The sequence below is a fragment of the Nuphar pumila genome, chromosome 2 (assembly GCF_984573655.1).
Source record: "Nuphar pumila chromosome 2, dmNupPumi1.hap1.1, whole genome shotgun sequence".
In the NCBI taxonomy this organism is placed as follows: Eukaryota; Viridiplantae; Streptophyta; class Magnoliopsida; order Nymphaeales; family Nymphaeaceae; genus Nuphar; species Nuphar pumila.
In genome coordinates, this window is record NC_143250.1 from 119607556 (window position 1) to 119629645 (window position 22090).

General features: G+C 35.8%; 1 protein-coding gene across 1 annotated transcript; it reads left to right on the plus strand.

The window, feature by feature from the left end:
- Positions 1-302: 302 nt before the first annotated feature.
- LOC149846926 (casein kinase 1-like protein HD16) lies at positions 303-20757 on the plus strand. The gene is made up of 17 exons (XM_089996664.1): positions 303-441; positions 1178-1769; positions 1923-2051; positions 2174-2247; positions 2354-2423; positions 2630-2685; positions 3389-3460; positions 5002-5096; positions 5187-5253; positions 5344-5473; positions 5572-5790; positions 5906-6048; positions 12923-13097; positions 13210-13300; positions 18470-18627; positions 19278-19466; positions 20386-20757. The coding sequence occupies exons 2-17, from the start codon at positions 1314-1316 to the stop codon at positions 20443-20445; spliced, it is 2184 nt and encodes a 727-aa protein (XP_089852790.1). The 5' UTR covers positions 303-441; positions 1178-1313; the 3' UTR covers positions 20446-20757.
- Positions 20758-22090: the final 1333 nt, after the last annotated feature.

A 22090-nucleotide genomic window follows, 5' to 3' on the forward strand; every position in this document is an offset into this window, starting at 1 on the left:
CAGCTCGCGCTTGACCTCTTCCATAAATATGCAAATGCTGATTGGAGTTTTTGAGTGACGGCAGTTATTCCATAACGCGACACAGGTCCATAAGATCAACACGAGCTTGGCTCCAAATCCATACAAATAGAGAAATGCCCATACTTCTAGTTCAGCTTGCCGAACCTGTTCTAAGAGTTCGAAGCAGATCTTTACAAGCCGAACATGAGACGAGCGGCTCGTTTGTTTCCCAGCCCCTATTTGTGACTATGTGTTAAATTTAGCATTAACATGTTATTCGCTGTAAAAAGAGAAAAAAACTAGAGAGAGACAGAGAGACAAGAGAGAGAGAGAGAGAGCGCGAGAGCGGGGTTGTGAAGACCCTTCTCTCGTCCACGCACCGCCTCTTAAGATCGATCGCCGTTCCACGCTCCCCAACAAAACCCTCCCACTCGCTCCCAGGTACGCCCTCTCGCCAGATCCTACTACTTGTCATCACCATCTATCTATCAATTTATCTTTCTTTTCCTGTGTCGATATCGATGTCATCAGCGAATCCGCATCGAATAGTTTCTCTTCTCGTTCTTGAACGCGATTCTTCATCGTGGTCTTCAGAAACCTGACGGATCGTTTCATGTTGGTGATCTTTTGTGGGTGATGGTTGGCTTTTCGCTCAGAGTGTATGGTCGGTCAATCTTCGGATTTTCCTTTCTTTTTGGGGAAATTTTTCACTTTTTAGGCGTTGGGTGGTGATGAATTTGGGTTTTTTTGCTTTCTCGAAGGTTTTTTTTTTTCTGTATTTGGTTTCTGTTTTTCCCTGTTAATCTGTTGTAGACTTATTGGAAGAATTCTTGATAATTTTTTTCTGTTTTGTCTTGAAAGTATGGGATTTAGAGCAGATTTTCTGTGGAATTTTGGGTACTTTTGGTTCCGGGGCCCGGTTCAGCAGTGGACCATTATGTGCCACGGGGGCGGTGATTATGCTCGTTTTTTAAAAAGTTTAGAGCTTTAGATTTGGTAGTGTGGGTTAATTTCATAGGGTCTGAGATAATTACTTGCAGATAGTGATCTTTCTTTGTTGTTACCTACGATAAAATCGGATATAGTTCAAGCTTGATTTTCCGTAGCGGTGTTATTTTTTGTTTGCTTTTTTGATTTCTCCCGACATTGTAATCAATCTTGACCATCTGGATTTCAGGGGTTCGATTTTGAGTCTTTGTAACTTAGTGTTTCATTGACCGTGCTGTTGTGGAGTAATGGTGGGGAGTTCGAAGTTTTGATGGAAACGATATGGTCAGTTTTGGAAACGGGTTTGTGGATTGTATGGGTAAAGAATGCCTGAGTTGCGAAGTGGAGTACGCAAAGGCCGTGCTCCCCCTGTAAATCTGCAGCAGAGGACGCTGGCAAGAGGTGCCGCTGCAAAGAAGCAGCAAGAACAGCCTTGTAGGGCCGGGGGTCGTATACGAACGAGGGCTGCAGCAGCAAAAGAGGCTGCCGAGGCAGCAGTAGCTCAGGGAGAAGGCAGGGTAGTTAAGCCAAGGACTCAGGTTCTGAAGAGGAACAGAGGCGCAGCTGGGACAGCGCTACCAGTGGATGATAAATTCGGTCGCCGTCCTGCTGAAAATATTGAAGACCGGCGTTTAGTGCAGGCTGATTTTGTAGCTGGTCGGGAGGAGGCGGCACCTGCTTATCTTGGCAACAAAATGATGGGAGATGATAGTGGGGGTCTGAGTGCCGATAAAGCTGCAGGACAAGAAGATGAAGGCAGCACTGCTCCTTTCCCTGAGAGGGTAGGTCACTAGAAGCTTAGAGTTGCTACATTTCTGAGGAAATAGTTAAATATCTGTTTATGTTCTTTTTGGGCCAGATGTGAAATCAGGTTTCGTTTGTTACTATAGCTTAGCATTCTTATTTATTCATGTTGAGTTTTTGCATGCATTCAGGTTCAGGTTGGAGGCTCTCCTGTGTACAAGATTGAGAGGAAACTGGGCAAAGGTGGCTTTGGTCAGGTTTTTGTTGGCCGTCGTGTCTCTGGTGGTAATGCAAGTTCAACTGGTGCTGCAGCTTTAGAGGTAAATTCTTTTTTGCTTGATAAACTTGTCTGCCAAACTAGTTCCGTAATTCTGTTAGGATTGCATGCTGTTTCTTCCCTTTTTCTGGTTTTACAGTAGTTTATGATGCTCTCCCACCATAGGTTGCTCTTAAGTTCGAGCACAGAAGCAGTAAGGGCTGCAACTTTGGTCCTCCTTATGAGTGGCAAGTTTACAAGTATGTTATACGCTGACTAATATTTGGTATCTATTTTTCTTTCTGATTCAACATATTTTTCTTATCCCATCTTCTTGTTCTTGGATATAAACTTTCTTGCAAATAGTGCTCTTGGTGGCAACCATGGAGTTCCAAGGGTGCATTACAAAGGCAAGCAGGGTGACTACTATGTTATGGTGAGATCTCAATGTTTTAAACGTATTCTTTATGATTTTTGGTATCTGGTTTAGTTTTGGTGCAGCGTAGTAGCTTACCATAAATGTGGCTTCCTTACTGCAATTTTTTAAAAAATTACAATGCATCTTTCATTGTTTGGTCTTCTTGAGTGGATCTTTCTCTTCTATGCATGTGTTTTGAGCACTGCCTTTATAATCATCTTCAGGTTATGGATATGCTGGGCCCTAGTTTATGGGATGCTTGGAATTCTGCTGGCCAAGCGTGAGTATATGTGTATGCTTTTTACTATGTAGTTTTCTTGTTTTTTTTATATAAATAATGCTTGAATAACTGCATTTATGTAAGAGAATGAATGTTGCTTACTAGTGGGTTAATTTGCACAGATTTCTAGAATTCTTGATTGAATAGCAGTTTGATGTTTGAAATGGCTTATTCTTATGTAATCCTTCCGGGCATTTCCTACTCTTCCGAACTTAGATTTTTCTTGTTTCCCCTCTTTTTAATCAAGCATTTAGCAATAATTATTCATTAAAGGGTAATGTAGCGATCAAATGACAGTTGCCTATATGAAAATGGGTTTCACTTAAATTATTGTTGCATGCATTTGCAACTCATGGGTTTCACTTAAATTATTGTTGCATGCATTTGCAACTCATGGGTATTCCATTTCCCAGTCCACATTTTTTTTCCAATATTTTTTCTTTGTGTCTTCCATCAAGTGATTGATTTATGCTGATTTTTATTTTATTAGGGATTTCCACAATATGTCTTTGCATAACTAGCTGGTCTCCTGTAGTGTGCTTCACTATGCACCTTTAGTAGCTTCATTTAGTCCTATTATTATTCCAATGATCACTTGAAAGGTTGCTAACGAAAGCTTCTGGTGCCTAACTTCAATTTCTCTTAAAACTTACTACTATAATAAGTGAATAGATTCCTCACAATATATTTTTCCAATCTGCAGAATGTCATCAGAAATGGTAGCTTGTATCGCTGTGGAGTCCATTTCAATTCTGGAGAGGATGCACGCAAGAGGGTATGTGCATGCTATCTTGAGGGATTGTTCCTCTCTATCTCTCTCTATACACACACACATCCATGTAGCTGAAGATCATGGGTGTAATCTACATCTCCTCAATCTGACCCCATAGATGTATTCAGCATATTCTGTTTGCTAGTAATCACATCCTGGATTATGCTTTTTGATGTATAGGCACTATTTTTTTAGTTATAAAATTTTGGTACGTTGCGGGCTGTGGATTTTTGAAGCCATTGAAAAACCTGCATGCACATTATGACTGCATATCCACTTCTTGTTTTCTACTAAGCAATGTATGCAGATCATATTTGTAGGATTCGATTGGCGAAATAACTCAAAAAATTAAAAAAATATGGCCTCTACTAGATGGATATAGGTACACCCTATCATTATTATAATGTAATGTGTGTGTGTCTGGGGTGGGGTGGGATCATATTTGCTGCAGTAATTTCTAGGTACAAATGCCTCCTTTTTTTCATTTTTTGTTGCTTTTTCATGAATCAAAACTTACCAATGTGAACCTACGTCTTTCTTAGTGGGAGTCGGCTCTTAGATTGTCTGATCATGACATGTAGGCAGGTTTTTATAAGGCTTCAAAATCAATGGCCTGCTATACTTTCGCGGGTCATAAAATCATTTTTTTTTTGTAAAAAAAATGCAATTCAAAAGCCGATCTCTACTATTTTGAATATGCTGAGTCCATTTATGAGGTCTGATTGGATCAAAACAACCTGGATTCTAAAGCCGATTCTTACTATATTAAACATGCTGAATCCATCTATGAGGTATGATTGGATCAAAGCCAAAGTTACCAGTCGAGGAAGCGGGAGCGGTAAGCGATTTGGGAAGCGGAAGCGGGAAGCGAGGCACTTTCAAAATTTTAGGAAGCGGGAAGCATGGGACGACTTAGAAGTGAACCAGGAATCATCTCGGAAGTGACCTAGGAAGTGAACCAGACGCGACCTAGGAAGCGAGGGGGAAGCGAAAAAAGAGAAATAAAAATAAAAATAAAAATACAAAAAAAATGAAAAAAAGGGAGAAGCGAGCTTCCCTATACAAGGATGGCGCTACCGGTGTTCCATTTCCCGTTTTGCGCTTCTGAAATGCGCTTTGGGGAAGCACGCTTGCCGATTCCCTATGGCGCTTCCGGTAACTCTGATCAAAACAACCTGTCCCGTGGTGATCCAGAGTCATGCTTGCATACAAACATTTGTAGCAAACATTTTCCCTATATGCATGTACAAAAGTACATGGCACATTTATCAGTTGTACATGGAAAATATGTGGTCTTTGACTTTTTCTAAATTTATTGAAATAGGTGGTGACTATTATTTTAATTTATTACCATTTGGTGCAATTCATTTATGTCCTTAAAAAATGTTATATGCATACATAAAAACACCCATGCTTACAGTTACACCTACACACACTCTTTTTGTAAAATGTAATCAATACAAGTTTTCTTTTTATCATGGAATTGAAGCTTATCTGGTCTGCTGGTGGATTCTATATCATTTTTATATTATACATGATTCCAGATATGTCCATGGGGATGTGAAACCTGAGAACTTTTTACTTGGTCAACCAGCCACTCCATCTGAGAAGAAGTTGTTCCTTGTCGATCTTGGTTTAGGTGAGGGCAACCACTTGAACTTTTTTATTCTCCATAATTGATTGCATGGCTACTATTTAGTTGCTTACACAGTTGCGAATACTTGTGCAGCAACAAAGTGGAGAGATGGCTCTACTGGTCAGCATGTTGAATATGATCAGCGGCCTGATGTTTTCCGGCAAGTGCATGATATTTGTGTTATAGCAATTAGTAGGTTTGTGGGTTTTACTATTTTCCAGCTGTTTCTAATTTGAGTTTTATTTCTTAGAGGAACTGTCCGTTATGCTAGTGTGCATGCACATCTGGGAAGAACTGCAAGTAGAAGAGATGATCTAGAATCTCTTGCGTATACACTCATATTCCTTCACCGAGGCAGGTTACCTTGGCAGGGATATCAGGTACATTTTAATATCGATTATTGTAGTTGGGTGTGTTTTTGTTTGCTTTTCAAACAAAGATACTCAACTTTTCAACTGCACGTAAATGTTCTTTTCAGGGAGACAACAAATCTTTCCTTGTTTGCAAGAAAAAGATGGCAACATCATCGGACACACTATGTTGTTTCTGCCCACCACCTTTCAAACAGTTTCTTGAAATTGTTGTGAATTTGAAGTTTGATGAAGAGCCAAACTATTCCAAGCTCATCTCTCTCTTCGAGGGATTGATCGGGCCTAATCCGGCTGTTAGGCCAATCAACACTGATGGTGCTCAGAAGGTAAGAACTGGTTGCATAATGAATATGTAATGCTTTTAACTGTTTTTCTTTTTGGCCTTTTTGTTTGTTACCTGTCTGGTGGGGTTTTTAGTGTTTGGTTTTTTTGCTTTATTAGATAATTTATCAAGTTGGACAAAAACGAGGTAGGTTGACAGCTGATGAAGATGATGATGGCCAACCCAAGAAGAAGGTGCGGTTAGGACTACCTGCTACTCAATGGATCTCAGTTTACAATGCAAGACCACCAATGAAACAACGGTATATGCCTGATAAACCTTTGTGCTTATCATGTATTTCAATAAAGCAATTGGGTGTTCTCTTTTTTGACATTACCCTGCTTTAATTAACTGAAAAGATTTCATGAGTATCAAAATGAAAATATTAGTTTTGTTGCAACATCTGGAAACTCGTTATATATTTTGTTTTTTGTTGGTATGGAAATTAGTATTTCTTCTTTATGCAGACCTTTCAAGAAAACCAGGTCAAGAAATATGAGGTTTTTCTTTTCTCATGTAACTAGAAGTTCTTCCACAAACATTTCTACAGTTCACCTTTACCTAGTGATTGAGCAGTTCTCTATCATTAAATTTAGTATGCTTGGCCATTTCATGGCATTCTAATCTTTGTTTTTGTGGATACCAGTTCTCTATATGAAGTTTCACTGATTGTTCTCTTGCTTTTGATTTTCACAGAAGAAAAGCTTCATTGTTAACACAATATGAAGTGATGACAGTTGTGACTAGATCCGTCAACTATAGCATGTGGTAGCTTGATATCTCTATGGTTGATTGTGTCCATCATAGTTGGTTCCTCAGCCATATTGTCCTTAGTCTAGTAAATACCATAGTCACAAATATTGGTCTTGGCTATATCTCGACCAGGCAAAATCTTGGGATATTATAGGTTTTAAATAAATCTCAAGAAATTCTTAGTATTTAAAAAATAAATAAAAAAGATGGAGAAAAGAAAAAAAAAACAGAAAATTTGGATGAACTTCCTTCCTTTTGCTTTCTTTCATTCTTTCCTTCTTTCCCTCTTGCCTTTTTTCCTTAGTCGTCCTTCTTTACTTCTTTGCTCTTGCTAATATTTTCAAGATATCATTGACAGTATTTCGATAATATTGTGATATATAAGTTTTTGATATTTTCAAAATATGGTAATATTTTTTTAAAAAGGTATTTATTTTACAACAATAATATCACGATATCGCCGATATCTGTGTAATATCTGGTAATTTTTTCTATATTTTAAGCTTGAAAATATAAATTTTAATTAAATATTTATATTTAATATGTCAAAATTGCTTAAAAAAATCATTAAATATGGCTGACGTCAATGGAAGTCTTGACCTAGTCCAGGGCCCATTGAAGATATTTAAAAATGCTATGTAAAACATGTGAAACTTATTTATATTGACCTTTAAATTTGAGCAAAATTCAGGTTAAATTTAGGCGAAGTTCAGGGGTGAAATGGATTCAGGACCGTAGTTAGATCCGTTATGGAACGTAGATCTCGTAGGAAATTTGTTTTATCGAATTTGGATATGGGTTGGTTCAGAAAATGCATTTTTCTTATTTGACCGACCGCTATTTTTAGGTATTTTTTGATTTGGATCGGAGTCCATTTATATTTGGATTGACGTCAATATGGATCCTAGAATCCAAGATCTATATTGACTAGTGCCATGAATGTGTTGAGATCCAAATGGATATAGATATGGGTTTGAATCATAGTTCCAACCCAGACCCACAATCCATCCATACTTTTTAAAAACAAAAGAATTTAAACTTTAAGAAACATATATATATATATATATATTTATTTATTTAAAGGGGACATGATAAGGTAGAGTTCTACCCCACTTAATATCCATCTAGAAGAGGGCGTCCTCTCTATTGTGGAAACTTCCACAAGATAAAAAAAATACTAATAAAAATAAGTTTGTAGAGGTAGAGTTCTACCTATCTATCTACAAGGGGCGTCACCCCCTAGAGAGAATTATTATATAAGTGAGATGCAAAGCCGCTCTCTCTAAAAAATGTCACCTAGAGAGAGAGAGAGAGAGAGAGAGAGAGAGAGAGAGAGAGAGAGAGAGAGAGAGAGAGAGAGAAAAGAGAACAAAAAAGAAAGAAAGAGAGAGAGAAGGGCATTACCTTCTTCTGTTCTCCACCATCTTCTTCTTCTATTCTTTTGCGTAAGTGCGGGTTTCTCTCTTTTTTCTATAGAACGGGTTTAGCATGTCTTAAATTATATGGGTTTCAGGGACGATCATGTCTGAAAATTTCTGTATGCATATTTCATGTATTTTTGATGTTCTTGATGCTCAAATCCATGTTTTTGCATCCATGAACATCTCTGAAATTTTTTGCATGGATAGTCCATGTATTTTTTATGTTCTTGATGCTTAAATCCATGTTTCTGCATCTATGAACATGTTTGAAAATTTCTGCATGCATATTCTATGTATTTTTTATGTTCTTGATGCTTAAATCAAAGATTATGCATCTCTAATCATGTCTGCAAATTTTCAGCATGCATATTTCTTATATTTTTGATGTTTTGATGCTTAAAAATTGATTTTCTGCATCCTTAATCATGCCTGCGATTTTCTGCACGTATAAAACATGTATTGTTGTGTTCTTGATGTATTACTTTAGTCTTTATGCGATCTGGACCAGATTCACAACATCATATACACGTATATGTATGCTGTTTGTGATCTGGACCAGATTTGCAGCATTGTATGCATGTATATGTATGTTGGTGGCGATCTAGACCAGATTCGCAATACCTTATACACGTAAGTGTATGCTATTTGCGATCTGGACCAGCTTCGCAACAATGTATACGAGTGTATATATATATATATATGCTGCCTGCGTTTTAGGCTGATTTCACAACGTAATTTACATGTATATCAGTCTGCCAATTTGGCTATATTCGCAGCACTGATGTACGTGTATATCAATCCTCGTTTTTGGGCTGATTTCACAGTATAAATTTCATGTATATCACTCAGCGAATTTGACTATATTCGCAGTACTGATCTATATGTATATCAGCTTGCGTTTTGGGCTGATTTCGCAGCAAAAATTACATGTATATCAGTTTGCGAATTTGACTATATTCGCAACAACGATCAACATGTATATCAACCTGCGTTTTGGGCGGATTTCGCAGCAAAAATTATATGTATATCAGTTTGCGAATTTGATTATATTCACGACACTGATCTACATATATATCATCCTGTATTTTGGACAGATTCACAACACACACACACACATATATATATATATATATATACATGTATATATATATGTTGTAAATATAGTCAAATTTGTAGATTGATATCATGTAATTTCTGCTGCGAAATAAGTCCAAAACGCAGGCTGATATACATGTAGATCAGTGTTGCGAATATAGTCAAATTCGCAGACTGATATACATGTAATTTCTGGTGTGAAATCAGCCCAAAACCGAGGCTGATATACATGTAGATCAATGTCGTGAATATAGTCAAATTTGCAGACTGATATACACGTAATTTATGCTGTGAAATCAGACCAAAATGCAGGCTAATATACATGTACATCAGTGTTGCGAATATAGTCAAATTTGCAGCTTGATATACATGTAAATTACGTTGTGAAATCAACCCAAAATGCAGACATCATATATATATATATATATATATATACTCTTATATGTTGCTATGAAGCTAGTCCAGATCGCCACCAACATACATATAAGTGTATATAATGCTGCGAATCTGGTTCAGATTGCAAACAACATACATATACGTATATGATGCCGTGAATCTGGTCTATATCGCATAAAGACTAAAATATTGGATCAAGAACGCAACAATACATGTTTTATACATGCAGAATATCGCAAGCATGATTAAGGATGCAAAAAAACAATTTTTAAGCATCAAAACATAAAAAATATAAGCAATATGCATGCTAGAAATTTGCTGACATGATTAGAGATGCATAATCTTTGATTTAAGCATCAAAAACATAAAAAATACATGGAATATGCATACAGAAATTTTCAGACATGATTTGGGACTCAAAAACATGGATTTAAGCATCAAGAATATAAAAAAAACATGGAACATGCATGCAGAATTTTTCAGACATGTTCATAGATGCAGACACATGAATTTAAGCATTAAGAACATAAAAAATACATGAAATATGCATGCATAAATTTTCAGACATGTTCATGGATGCAAAAACATGAATTTAAGCATCAAGAACATAAAAAATACATGAAATATGCATACAGAAATTTCCAGACATGTTCGTAGATGCAAAAACATGAATTTAAGCATCAAGATCATAAAAAATACATGGAATATGCATGCAAAAATTTTCAAACATGATCGGCCCTTAAACCCATATACTTTTAAGACATGCTAAACCCTCGTTCTATCCAAAAAAGAGAGAAACCCGTACCTTGTTTATTGAAAATACTTAAAAAAATAGAGGAAGAAGAAGAAGACGATGGTGGAGAAGGTAATGCCCTTCTCCCTTTCTTTTTTTTTTCTCTTTTCTTCCCTTTTTCCTCTCTCTAGGTGACATTTTTTAGAGAGAGACTCTCTCTTATATAATAATTCTCTAGGGGGTGACACCCCCTTCTAGATAGATAGGGGTAGACCTCTACATCCTTATTTTTATTTATTTTATTATATTTTTTTCCCTTATCTTGTGGAAGTTTTCACATTAGGGGGGACACTGCCTTTTAGATGGGTATTAAGTAGGGTAGAGTTCTACCCAAGGTAGAGCTCTACCTTATCATGTTCTCTTTAAATATATATATATATATATGTTTTTTAAAGTTTAAATTCTTTTGTTTTTAAAAGGTATGAATGGATTATGGGTCTGGGTTAGACCCATGATCCGAATTCATATCTATATGAATTTGGATCTCAACCCATTCATGACACTAGTCAATATGGATCGTGGACTAGGTCCAGATCCATATTGACGTCAATCCAAATGTAAATGGGGCGGGTCAACTCCAATCCAAATCGAAAAAGACCAAAAAATAGAGGCCGGTAAAATAAGAAAAATGCATTTTCTGAATCAACCCATATCCAAATTCGATAAAATAGATGTACGTTCCATAACGGATCTAACTACGATCCTAGATCCATTTTACCCCTGAATTTTGCCTGAATTTAACCTAAAGTTTGCTCAAATTTAAATGTTAAAATAAATAAATTTTATATGTTTTACATATCATTTTTAAATATCTTCAATGGGCCATGGACCAGGTCCGGACCCCCATTGACTCCAGGTTTATGTCACACGGGTACGAGTACGGGTACGGGTACGATAATTCCAAAAAATGTGGGTACGGGGGCATGGCTATATATATATTAAATATCACATAAATACAAAATATATTCAAAATAAATTGAATATAATTTAGATATATGTTATATCTAAAATATATATTATATACTGAAAATATAAAGTTATAAACTGAAAATATAATTATAAATTATAAACTAAATACAAACTTGTATGTACGGAGGGTAAAATGGTGTGTCAGGGTGTCGACGCCTGTCGACACGGGTACGGAGGGCAAAATGGAGTGTCCGGGTACCATAGCTCCAGGTGTCTGGTCTGTTGCTCGTTCTTCTATGGCTTCAAGGCATCTGATTGATTTGATGGGTTTAGTCACTGGACATTTTATTATGACAGGTTTTGGCTACAGCTGATGCTAGTAGCATCTAGGGTTTGGCTATAAGGTGCCTCTTACCATGCATTGAGAGGATAGATTCTATATACATTTGTAGTAAAACTGAAGTGGTGGTACAATGAGTATAAAAGAGTCCTAAAAGACTGCAGGTTGCATAATTATGACCTATGGGTGGATGGACACAGACAACAAATAATAGTATCGTGGCCCTAGGGAATGTTCTTGAAATCAGTTGATATGTTAGATTGAAGATCTTTTGGATAATATATTTTCAGAGGTGATAGAAGTTGGACCTTCTAAGGTGGTTCAGCTTATTATTGACAATGTACGAAAGGGTGAAAATAGCTGGAAAAATGGTTTATGATAAGTATAAGTGTTTCATTTGATGCTTGTGTGCATCCTAATTTGAAAATTTGAAATTTCAATGTCAGTATGTGTGTGCATGCGTGAGTGACTACATAATTAGAGATGCCTTGAGACCCATTGGATTAAATAGCTTGAATACATTTTGATTGATGGCGGGGGAGGAGCCTAAGTTGACGATTGATGACATTGATCTGATGCATTTGAATATAAAATGAAAGCCAATTTGATTATGCAACACATATGAAAGATGGAGAGAAGAGGAGATCAGTCAAAAGAAGTATATCTTTTAGTATCATTTTTTTTTGTGATTGATAAAAAGTCAAAAATTGAAATACCAATTAAAGAGGTAGAGACTGAACCCCGAAGGATTTTTTGTATTTATCTTATGTGTAGCAATAATGCTAAGTGTACTTGATTAGTGGACTTAGTGTAATGACCGACCCTCGTAAAAATAGTGGATTTTTTTTTTTTAAAATTGCAGAAACTCACCAAAGGATCCTGGACATTACAGATTTAATATACCAAACCACAAACCAAACCGTGCATTGAACCAACTGAAGAATAATTCAAACTCTATTTATTTATATCAAAGAGTCAAATAGACTAGAACATCAAAATCGTCTATATCAATAGAGCCACCTTGTCAGAAACCAAAAACTAGTCACACAACTCGTAGTCTCCCGCCAGCTAATCAGGACATCATTGAGCATCCGTGCGTGTAAAACAGTTTTAAGAAAACAGGTAAGAACTGAAGTCCTTTTTACGAATTCCTCTAAAAATCCAAATAGTACGGGAATAGCATAAACAAATTCATGTATAAATTTCAGAGGAATCACAAGTAATAACTTACCACATTGGAACTTTGTCTATCACGTCATCCAATTCCATTTGATTAGTGAGATTAAAGTTCTTTGTTTGGTTGTAAGTCTTCCCTTGATTATTTCTTCAGACCATGAGCATCATTTTTGACATGGAAGACACACCATTAATCCATTTAATCTTTTCAAAAATTTATCTGAACTTAATGTGCTTTCTGATATGCAATCAGGTACCATTATAATGTGGCTGATTCACGGTTGGCGCAACATATTGATAAAGGAAATGAAGATGGTTTATTTATAAGTTGTATAGCTTCTTGTTCAAATTTATGGGCACTTATCATGGATGCAGGAACTGGTTTTAGTTCTCAGGTGTATGAGCTTTCCCCGTATTTTCTTCACAAGGTAATCATCTCTCTATATAGGGGCCTTGTTTCATAGTATTCTGCTTCTTTCTTTTTATCTTTTATCTCTTTCGATGAGTATATTCTAGCTCTAACCTAATTTTTGTGTATAGGAATGGATTATGGAACAGTGGGAAAAGAATTACTATATCAGTGCTATAGCTGGTGCTAATAATGGCAGCTCTTTGGTGGTGATGTCTAAAGGTAAGCACTTGTTATTTGTATATATCCATTATGAATATCTCTAGTTTTGACAATCTTATGTTTCTGTCAAGACTATGTTTCATATCTGGTACATATTTTTTCGTTAAATTCAAGTTTCAAGCAGCCTAGAAAGCAGGTGCTAGGAGCTTGCTTCTTGTTGTTCGTGAGTTTGATATTCAATACCATCTATGTTTTATTGTCATTTTGGATATCGAGTTAGAGGATCCAGTCAAGCAGGTAGAGTGGCTTTTGTGATTCCTCTTCTTTCTCTTCAGTTATAATCTCTTGACAATCCAAGTAGGGTGGATCTCACACAATCATCCCGCTAAGTTTGCAATTTTATGATATTTTCCTAGGATATCATTAAAATGTTTATAAAATATTTGCACAATGTAAATTTCTTTCAAGGAGTGATTCTATTATTTGTTTATTTTTTATTTGTGCAACTTTTATGAACCATAAAATATTGATCTCTTTGGCTTTTTTCAACCACACACGCACACATACCCACATGCAGAAACACAATTGGTTGGTCCCGACCAGTTTATCCTCCTAACTGTTCTAACTTCTAACTACTATAAAAATCATAGTTTCTGGTGTTATTTACTTAATTTGAACCTGAAGATGTATGTGTGTTTTCTACATATTGTTGTGCTAGAAAGGGCTCTCCATGAGCCACAGTTCAAGCGTATGCATTTTCTTGAGTTAATTAGCACGTTTTTTATGAACAATAAATATCTGTTCTTAACCATGTAATGTTCGTTAAGATGCCTAACTCCTTGATACCAAGCTCTTTTATAAGGTTTCTAATGCAATTCTGAAGTAAAAAAAGATTGACTGGGTGGAGTTACTTCACCTTAGGTTTTGTCAGAAAAAAAGGAATATCAAGTTTCCTGTTTGTAACACAAGGGACTTGCATGAGTGATATTGTAAGCAACTTCCATTTTCTCAAAAGTGAGTTTGATCTGCAAAATTTCTTCTTATGTAATTCTTCCGGTACATAAGCAACTTTTGCTTTGAGCCCTTTTAATCATGCCTTAAAAGACATTGGGGTGTATGCTTCAATGTGATCTGGAGACAATATGCCTCAAGTCACCTATAGCATATGAAGGATGTACCTGTTAAATTATGTAATCGAATATTGTAATCCAATATATATTTTATATATATAAGGTAATACATATACACATATATATATATAATATATGTATATGTATCTACCTATTATATATATATAAAATATATATATTATTAGCCGTTGGGGTAGTTCCATCTTTTCCCCCTTTTACGCATATTCAATTCTTGAATATGTTTTTTAAATTCTTTTTTTCTTTTCTTTTTCCTTTGTTTTCTTTTTTCTTTTTTCAATGTACTTTTGTACCTTGGGGGGCCCACCACTAGACGTTGGGCCCCTCCAACGACTATGTGGGAGCCCCTCCAAGGGTCTTCCCTTGCCCTATAAAAAGGGCCTCCCTCTATTGTATTTGGTATGGCTTTGGGTCAAAGCCCAAGTGTTCAATAAAGATTATATTCATTTTTTAGTGCATTTGTGAGATTGATTGATTTGTGCTTTTGTGCACAAGTGTTCTTAGTGTTCCTTTTGTGCATGTGTGCACTTGTCTTTCATCAAGAATATTGGGTCTTGATTATAGTATCTTGTTGAAGATACTTTTACAGTACCACAGGGTGGACGCCTCTTAAGTCTTATTCTTTCATATTTTATGAAATAATGATGAACAAAATATAAATCTTAGCGGGTGAATAAGTACCTAGTTTTAACTTTTAATGATAAAAATGAGAGCATGAGTGGTCAACATGATCTGCCTCATTCTTTAGGTTGATGAAGAAATTAAATACGAGAGGTGTTCCTTTTACTATGGTTAATAAGTTCTTTCTTTTTTCCTGATATAAAGGGATTTCAGAGCTAGTAAAAGAAAAGGAAAAAGAATGCCCTTTAAGATGGTTTGTATATGTTATGCAGAAACATAGAACAACTTGCAGTAGGAAAGGTTGACATGATACACATAGATGGATTTAGGAAAGAGTGACTACTCAAGATTGAGGGTGGTCAAAATATGTGATATGAAAGGTTGTAGGGTGATGGAGGCTGTCAGTCTTGGTCCTCTTTTCTTGTCCTGGTAATAAATTCTGGGTGATTGAGTTGAATTTTGATGCTGTGCTGGTTGGTTATATATTTTATCTAAATATTAATCTCTTTTAGCTTCTATAACATGCAAAGGATTTTCCCCCGTTTGGAGGGCTCAAAAAGCTAAAACAGATCCTGAACTTTCCAAAATAAAAATGCAATGCAGAGTATCACACACTTATCAGTTTAGTTGGATGATAGTTTTCATCCCAGTTACATGATATTGAAAACCATTTCATGTGTATGCATAATAGTTGGTATTAGTTGGATGATAGTTGCATAATATTTATTATCATTGTTATTTTCTATCATTAGGTATTTGTGGGCCTTCATAGATTTCAAGCTTAGCTCTCATAACTTAGTGTCTTTTTCATGTGTTTTAACAAAATGGCTTTCCATATCTAGGAAATTGATTGCTGAACATGGCTTGTGAACATAGTACCTGGACATGTATGTAGCATCTATAAGTTGACATTTAAAGGGAAGGCGTTTCACTTTATCTTTTCTTTGGTAATAGCTGTTTTTGCATGTGTCTGCACAGGTATCTTTATATGTGTTTGAGAGAGAGGGAGAGGGAGAGCCTGGTCTTCTTGTGGATGTATAATTTGCTATATGTAAAAATGAAAAATTCTCTTGAATTGTGAAAAATCCAAAAATTATTGCTATTAGATGGCTGCACTGTAATTTGTCAGAAAAGGATGAATTTATTATTTAAAACCCCTCTTTTTAAACACAAGTAAAACGATTTGTTGCATTGGTATTCCCTTTGCAATTGCTATATAATCAATAATTTCTATCAAAATTCCATTTTTTTTTCTTAATTTTGAAGGTATTAAGTAGTAACTAAGATGTGAAATAAATGTGTAAGTGTGCATGTGTGTGTATTTGTGTATCTGTGTGCATGTGTGTGTTTGTGGGTCTGAATAGGTGTGAGGGTGCATGTGTTTGCATGCATGTGCATATATGTGTGTGTGTGTGCATTTGCGTGCCTTTGTAAGTTACACAGCACATAAGTGACCATAGTTGTTTTATCATAATCAAAAGCTTTCGTGACTATACTTGGAATCGCCGTTAATGTCACAAGTTGAGTACTTTGAGGCCAAAGAGTTGAGTTGTGTCAAGGATTGGCCAGGTAATCTTTGGGTACCTGTGTCAATAATTATTTGGGGCTTTGAAAGTTAATGTTGAAGGTTAATAACAAATTGTTGGTTATTTGTTTTGATTTTAAGCTACTATAAATTTGGTTTTGTGGCCACTCTAGTTTTCTTTCTGTGCTCGGTCTAGATATTGTGTCTGAAAGGAGTGTGCCTCCTGATAAATACTTGAAAATACTGTTTGTAGCCATCCCATGCACTTACACACACATGCATGTGTAAGGGAGATTATGTTGGTCATGATCTGTGTTTTGAATTTCAACTAGCTATCAGGATTTCTTTGCAGCCCTATTTCTTTGGTAGTCAACGTGCTCCAGTTTTTTTACTTTTTTCTGTCTGGTTGATTTTCAAGATTTTTACCTAATGTGATGAATCCTTCACGGTAGACTCTTTTTATGTGTTAAGGAGATGGGTATGTGTATGGGAACTGGTGATGTATATGTATGTTTATGGAAAGGTAGTCATTGAGGCATAACCCAGAGGGAGATACACATATACAAGAAAAATGAGTTTTTTGTTAGATTCTAGTTGTAAGTGTGTTGGTGCTTCTGAGATGTACAAATTTTGGATAGTTCCCTCATTAACCAATTTAATGCATCTTGAATGTCTTAAAAGCCTGGGTAGGTTTTCATGCTTTTAAGGTGCTCATATAGTCCGGTCCTTTGCTATAGTTTTGCAGAGTTGCTTTTATTGTACCTACCTTACCTTTTGCATGATATGGATGCTCTTCTTTTCCCTTAAGCCCATGTTAGACTTTTTTTCTTTTCTTTTATTTGGTTTTTAGTCCGAAGATGCTGGATACCTTGTAAACTGGTTCTCTTATAGCTTTTAACATAAATATGAATGTAAATGAGCATATAGCTTTTGTTTAGTGTTGAAAACCTATAATTTTGTGGTGCAAAATAAATAAATAAATAATATATATATATATATATATATATATATATATTCTACTGAAACCATCTACATTTAATGGATCCAATAGCAAACCTTAGTATAAGCTATTATTTATAAGATGCAGGAAACAATAAGCGACCAATCTGGTATGACATACTTATGACTTGTCCATGCTGTATAATGTGCCAACCATGTTGTGTAACATGACAGCCACATGTTGGATTTTTATTAGCCTGTGGATTATATTCCCAGCAGAGTCTCTAGATGCCCAGGTGGCACCTACAAACCCAAAGAAGAAGAAGAAGAGGCCCTAGACCTGTGTTTGACTACTCAGCATTTGAGTAACGGTGGGTGAAATGGAAATTTCTGACAAAAGAGTCTAAAATGTCATCCCTATGGTTTCAAATTGGGCCAGTGCATACTTATGTAGGATGTGATTATGAGGGTTGCCTGATGGTAGTTAAGAAATGGGTTTTCTGTTCTAGGTTAAACTTTGATGCTTTAGAAATCTCAATAGTCTTTACGGCAACTGATTATGATTATTCTTGTACAACTGTAAAACTGCAGCAATGATCTTCCACTCAGTGCTTTGGGTTTTCCTTTTCACCTTAATTTTAGCTTCAATCATAAAAGCATTCGCCACCTTTCCTTACAAACTAGTGGACTCACTATGCAATTGTTGGCTCATTCAGCATTTACCATACTACTGGCTGCATTGTTCACAATCTAAATAGTTTGTCTGTGCTAGTGTTTTCCTCAGAATGTCACAGTTCCATGTATCCTAATTGCAGAATTTTACCTGCAATTTACATGATTTACAATTGTTAAGCCAAAAATGCACTGTTACAGCCATATTAAATTTTTATTATTTTCATGCAGTAAATCTATGTCTGCCTTGAATGTACGTTCCTATATTCTGTTACTTTTCCCAAATATTCGTCAGTAACTGAAGGTCCCATTGTATTGTTCCAGGAACGTGTTACACACAGCAGTCCTACAAAGTTAGTGACTCGTTTCCGTTTAAATGGATAAACAAGAAATGGAGAGAAGGTTTCCATGTAACTTCCATGGCAACTGCTGGAAGCAGATGGGGTATTGTCATGTCTCGTAATGCTGGATTTGCAGATCAGGTTGGCTGTCTCATTTTTTCAACAGAACTTCTTCTCAGGGTGTCTTTTAAAAATTCTAAATTTTTTTGATGATGACATGATGGTTCTTGAACCATCTTTGGCATAGTATTTTAACGGTTTCCCGCTGGTTCTCAAATTTTCTTTATCAACAAAGGTATCCTTGTAATGGGGGTGGAAGTGGTGCCTTTTACTGATTTTGATAAGCAAGGTTAACCTGGTTCCAAATGTGACTGAAGAATTTTGTCTGATGATTTCGCCAATCAATTCCAAAGGAAGAAATTTTTGTTTAAGCTATTTATCTCAAAGTTGCAAGTGGACTGCAAGTCTTTGACTTGTCTTAAATTCTCAAAAGTTCTATATTCATAGGTCGGTTCTTTTGGTTGTGAGTGGTAACCTGCTTCTCTCCTGGCTGCCTTTTGAAGCCTATTGTTGCAAAACATTAGATGCCATCTATAATCCGAGAATCTCTCTCTCTCTCTCTCTCTCTTGCTTGCTCACTTGTATTAGATACTTTGTTAGATTTGTCATGACATTATTATTCCTTTATAGGTCTGAAAGTGTTTTTGTCCCTCCCAATCTTGTTTTTTTGGTACCATTTTGTTGTAAATACTTGGCGCTAAAAATGATAGGTGGACCTGTTTGTTGTGTAGGTTGTGGAATTGGATTTTCTTTATCCAAGTGAGGGCATACATAGACGATGGGACAGTGGCTATCGTATTACAGCCACGGCAGCAACTTGGGATCAAGCTGCCCTCATTCTAAGTGTCCCCAAGCGCAAACCTGTAGATGAAACTCAAGAGACCCTACGGACCTCTGCTTTTCCAAGTACACATGTAAAGGTGAGATCAGATTTTGTGGATAAATTTCTGGTGACTACTGGCACATGCATCATTTAGGGCTTTTTTTTTTATTCCTCGTCTGCTGTCCAAAAGAATTGAAAGTTAATATCTCCGAGTTGGGAAGGTCGCTCTCTTTAAAATTGGGATGTTTTTAAGATTTTTCTGATTGTTCACAGCTTTTAGGGAGCCAGTCAGTGTTCAGGGGCGATTGAGGTCCACTCATGGGCGTACCCATGCCCCCAAGCCGATTGACACCCTGGGCAGGTTCATTATTTTAAAAAAGCCAAAAAAATTGTTCATGAAGGCGTGAAATTTTTCTTCATACCAAAGTCCTTTTTCTGAAGGTTCTTCAATGAAGTTTTCTATGCTTCCGATCTCTCTCTCTCTCCTGCAAGCTCATGGAAAATCGAAGTTTTTTTTAGGTTCTTCTGACCTAGTTTAAATCATTCAATTTAATTTCATGGAATTGTGACTATTGGTTTTAGACTTTAACAGCCATATTCCATGTGCTCCAAGCTTGAAGGGTGGGTTCTGTTTTCATGTAACTAGGTTTGGAGTATGAGTTTTAGGGTATGTTCGGGTGCCTCAACTCGACGAATCATTCTGATTCTAAATCCCAGGGTAAACCGTGAGATTTGAAATCTCACAGGTTGCCTGAAATCTCATGTTCGGTTGAACATGAGATTTCAGGCTATTAGAATCACTTTTATCAGGTTCCCTTGAGAAAGCGATTCTGAATGATCCAACCGAACGTCCCCTTAGTTTTTATGTAATTTACACTACACTATTGTCAATTCTGAGGAATGGGTTTTACATAACGAAGGTGCTATTAAATGACAGATTACTCTAAGAAGGAAACAAGCATGTCTTCTATCCATAATATGAAATGGACTGTGTCATGGCATCTGTATTTTTGCAGGAAAAATGGGCAAAAAATCTCTATCTTGCGTGTGTGTGTTACGGGCGCACTGTATCTTGAACCCCATTACCAGCTCTCAACAGAAAATTCGCTCAACAGGGTAAGGCTGTTCAATTGCAAACTATAAGGGTATGGCTGCAAAAGGTGGTGGCATGCCATTTGATATTCTTTCACAAACATTTTCCATGAAACTAACGTTGTCAATTGTATAGTTTTCTTGAGAGCTGGACCAGAGGAGTCGAGTCAATGAAACCTTGTGGCCTAGTGCATGGAAGGCCAACAAAGCACCTTTTGTTTTTATCCCCTCCTGTATATTATCACGTTAGTTACTAATTATCTATACTTCAATTCAGTAGGTTCAAGTGCCATTTAATGATGGGAGGAGTGCATTAATGAGAGAGAGAGAGAGAGAGAGAGAGAGAGATTAATATAATATATAATTTAATTGGCAATTTAAAATAAATAAATAATATGATTAATATATAATATATAAATTTAAAATGATTAATATATAATATATAATATATAATTTAACTGGTAATTTAAAATAAATAAATAATATGATTAATATATAATATATAATTTTATAATACAACAACAAATCAAATTGCTTATAATTAGTTAATGAAAAAGATATTTTTCATGTAGTTATAAAAATTTAAAACATAAACAAAACTAAAAAATGAAAATCTAAAATATTAAATTAATAAGTTCAATGACTAAATAAAATCTAATCGTTTTCTAAATTAATTAGACATATTTGCTTTAAATCTTATTAATTTCAACAATTTTCTACAAGTTCTACGGATTGATTTTTATTACCTTTTGTTGATAATTTATTTAAGGCAACATAGTTTTCTTATGATTTTATTGTATAGTTAAGGCATTAACATGGCACTAATTTTAAGAATATAATTAGACAAGTTATTTATTTATTTTTATTTTTACATTTATTTGTTAATAGTTTTGAATATGATGTTTATGATATGGCCGATTAATCAGCATTTATGATTTTGATTAATCACGATTTGATGAGTAGTTTCCAGGACTAAGTTGACGATTTTTGTGCCGATTAATCTTGCTTTGCTGAGGACGAGTTCAGCTACTATGGTTGGATTCAATAATGTCGTAAGTTTCCTATAGAGAACATCAACATTCCTTTTTCCGTTCGTTTCTTTTCCTTTTTGGATTGCAGTCATGTGTGAGCAATTTGGGGACTTCTTTTATCAGTTTTTTTTTTTACGAAGACAGCTGGGGTTAGGCAAGACCCTTCCCTGTTTATTAGAATGAGATCAAACACGAGAATTTACAAAGGGTGAGTCCAGTCTGGACTCGTTTCAGACCATAGACAATTAGATTCAGTAACAACCATCATAGCAAGTAAGGGATAAACTGTTCATATCTCTATGCACAAAATCAATCTTAATCTGAGAATAACATAGCAGATGTGATACCAGACAGTCCAACAATGGATCCGGAGGACCTCTACCAATCCCTATGATGCAGGGGAGAATGATCTACATACCATCCCGCTTTGATGTACCAACCTTGGTGATCCCTCAACGTATAACCAACCTGCCACCATTCCCTGTAGATGCTGAATAAATTCAGTTTAATCCATTGGAGTGGAGGAGACCAGCAGCCTGTGTTGCACTACTTCCAAATGATCGGATGATCAAGATTGCGACAGATTCGAAGTATATTC

Excerpts from the sequence above, each read along its gene's own strand:
- LOC149846926 (XM_089996664.1), top strand. The coding sequence starts at position 1,314 with ATGCCTGAGTTGCGAAGTGGAGTACGCAAAGGCCGTGCTCCCCCTGTA. Across the intron at positions 2,424-2,629 it reads AGGGTGACTACTATGTTATG|GTTATGGATATGCTGGGCCC; the intron begins GTGAGATCTCAA and ends AATCATCTTCAG. Across the intron at positions 2,686-3,388 it reads TGGAATTCTGCTGGCCAAGC|AATGTCATCAGAAATGGTAG; the intron begins GTGAGTATATGT and ends TCCAATCTGCAG.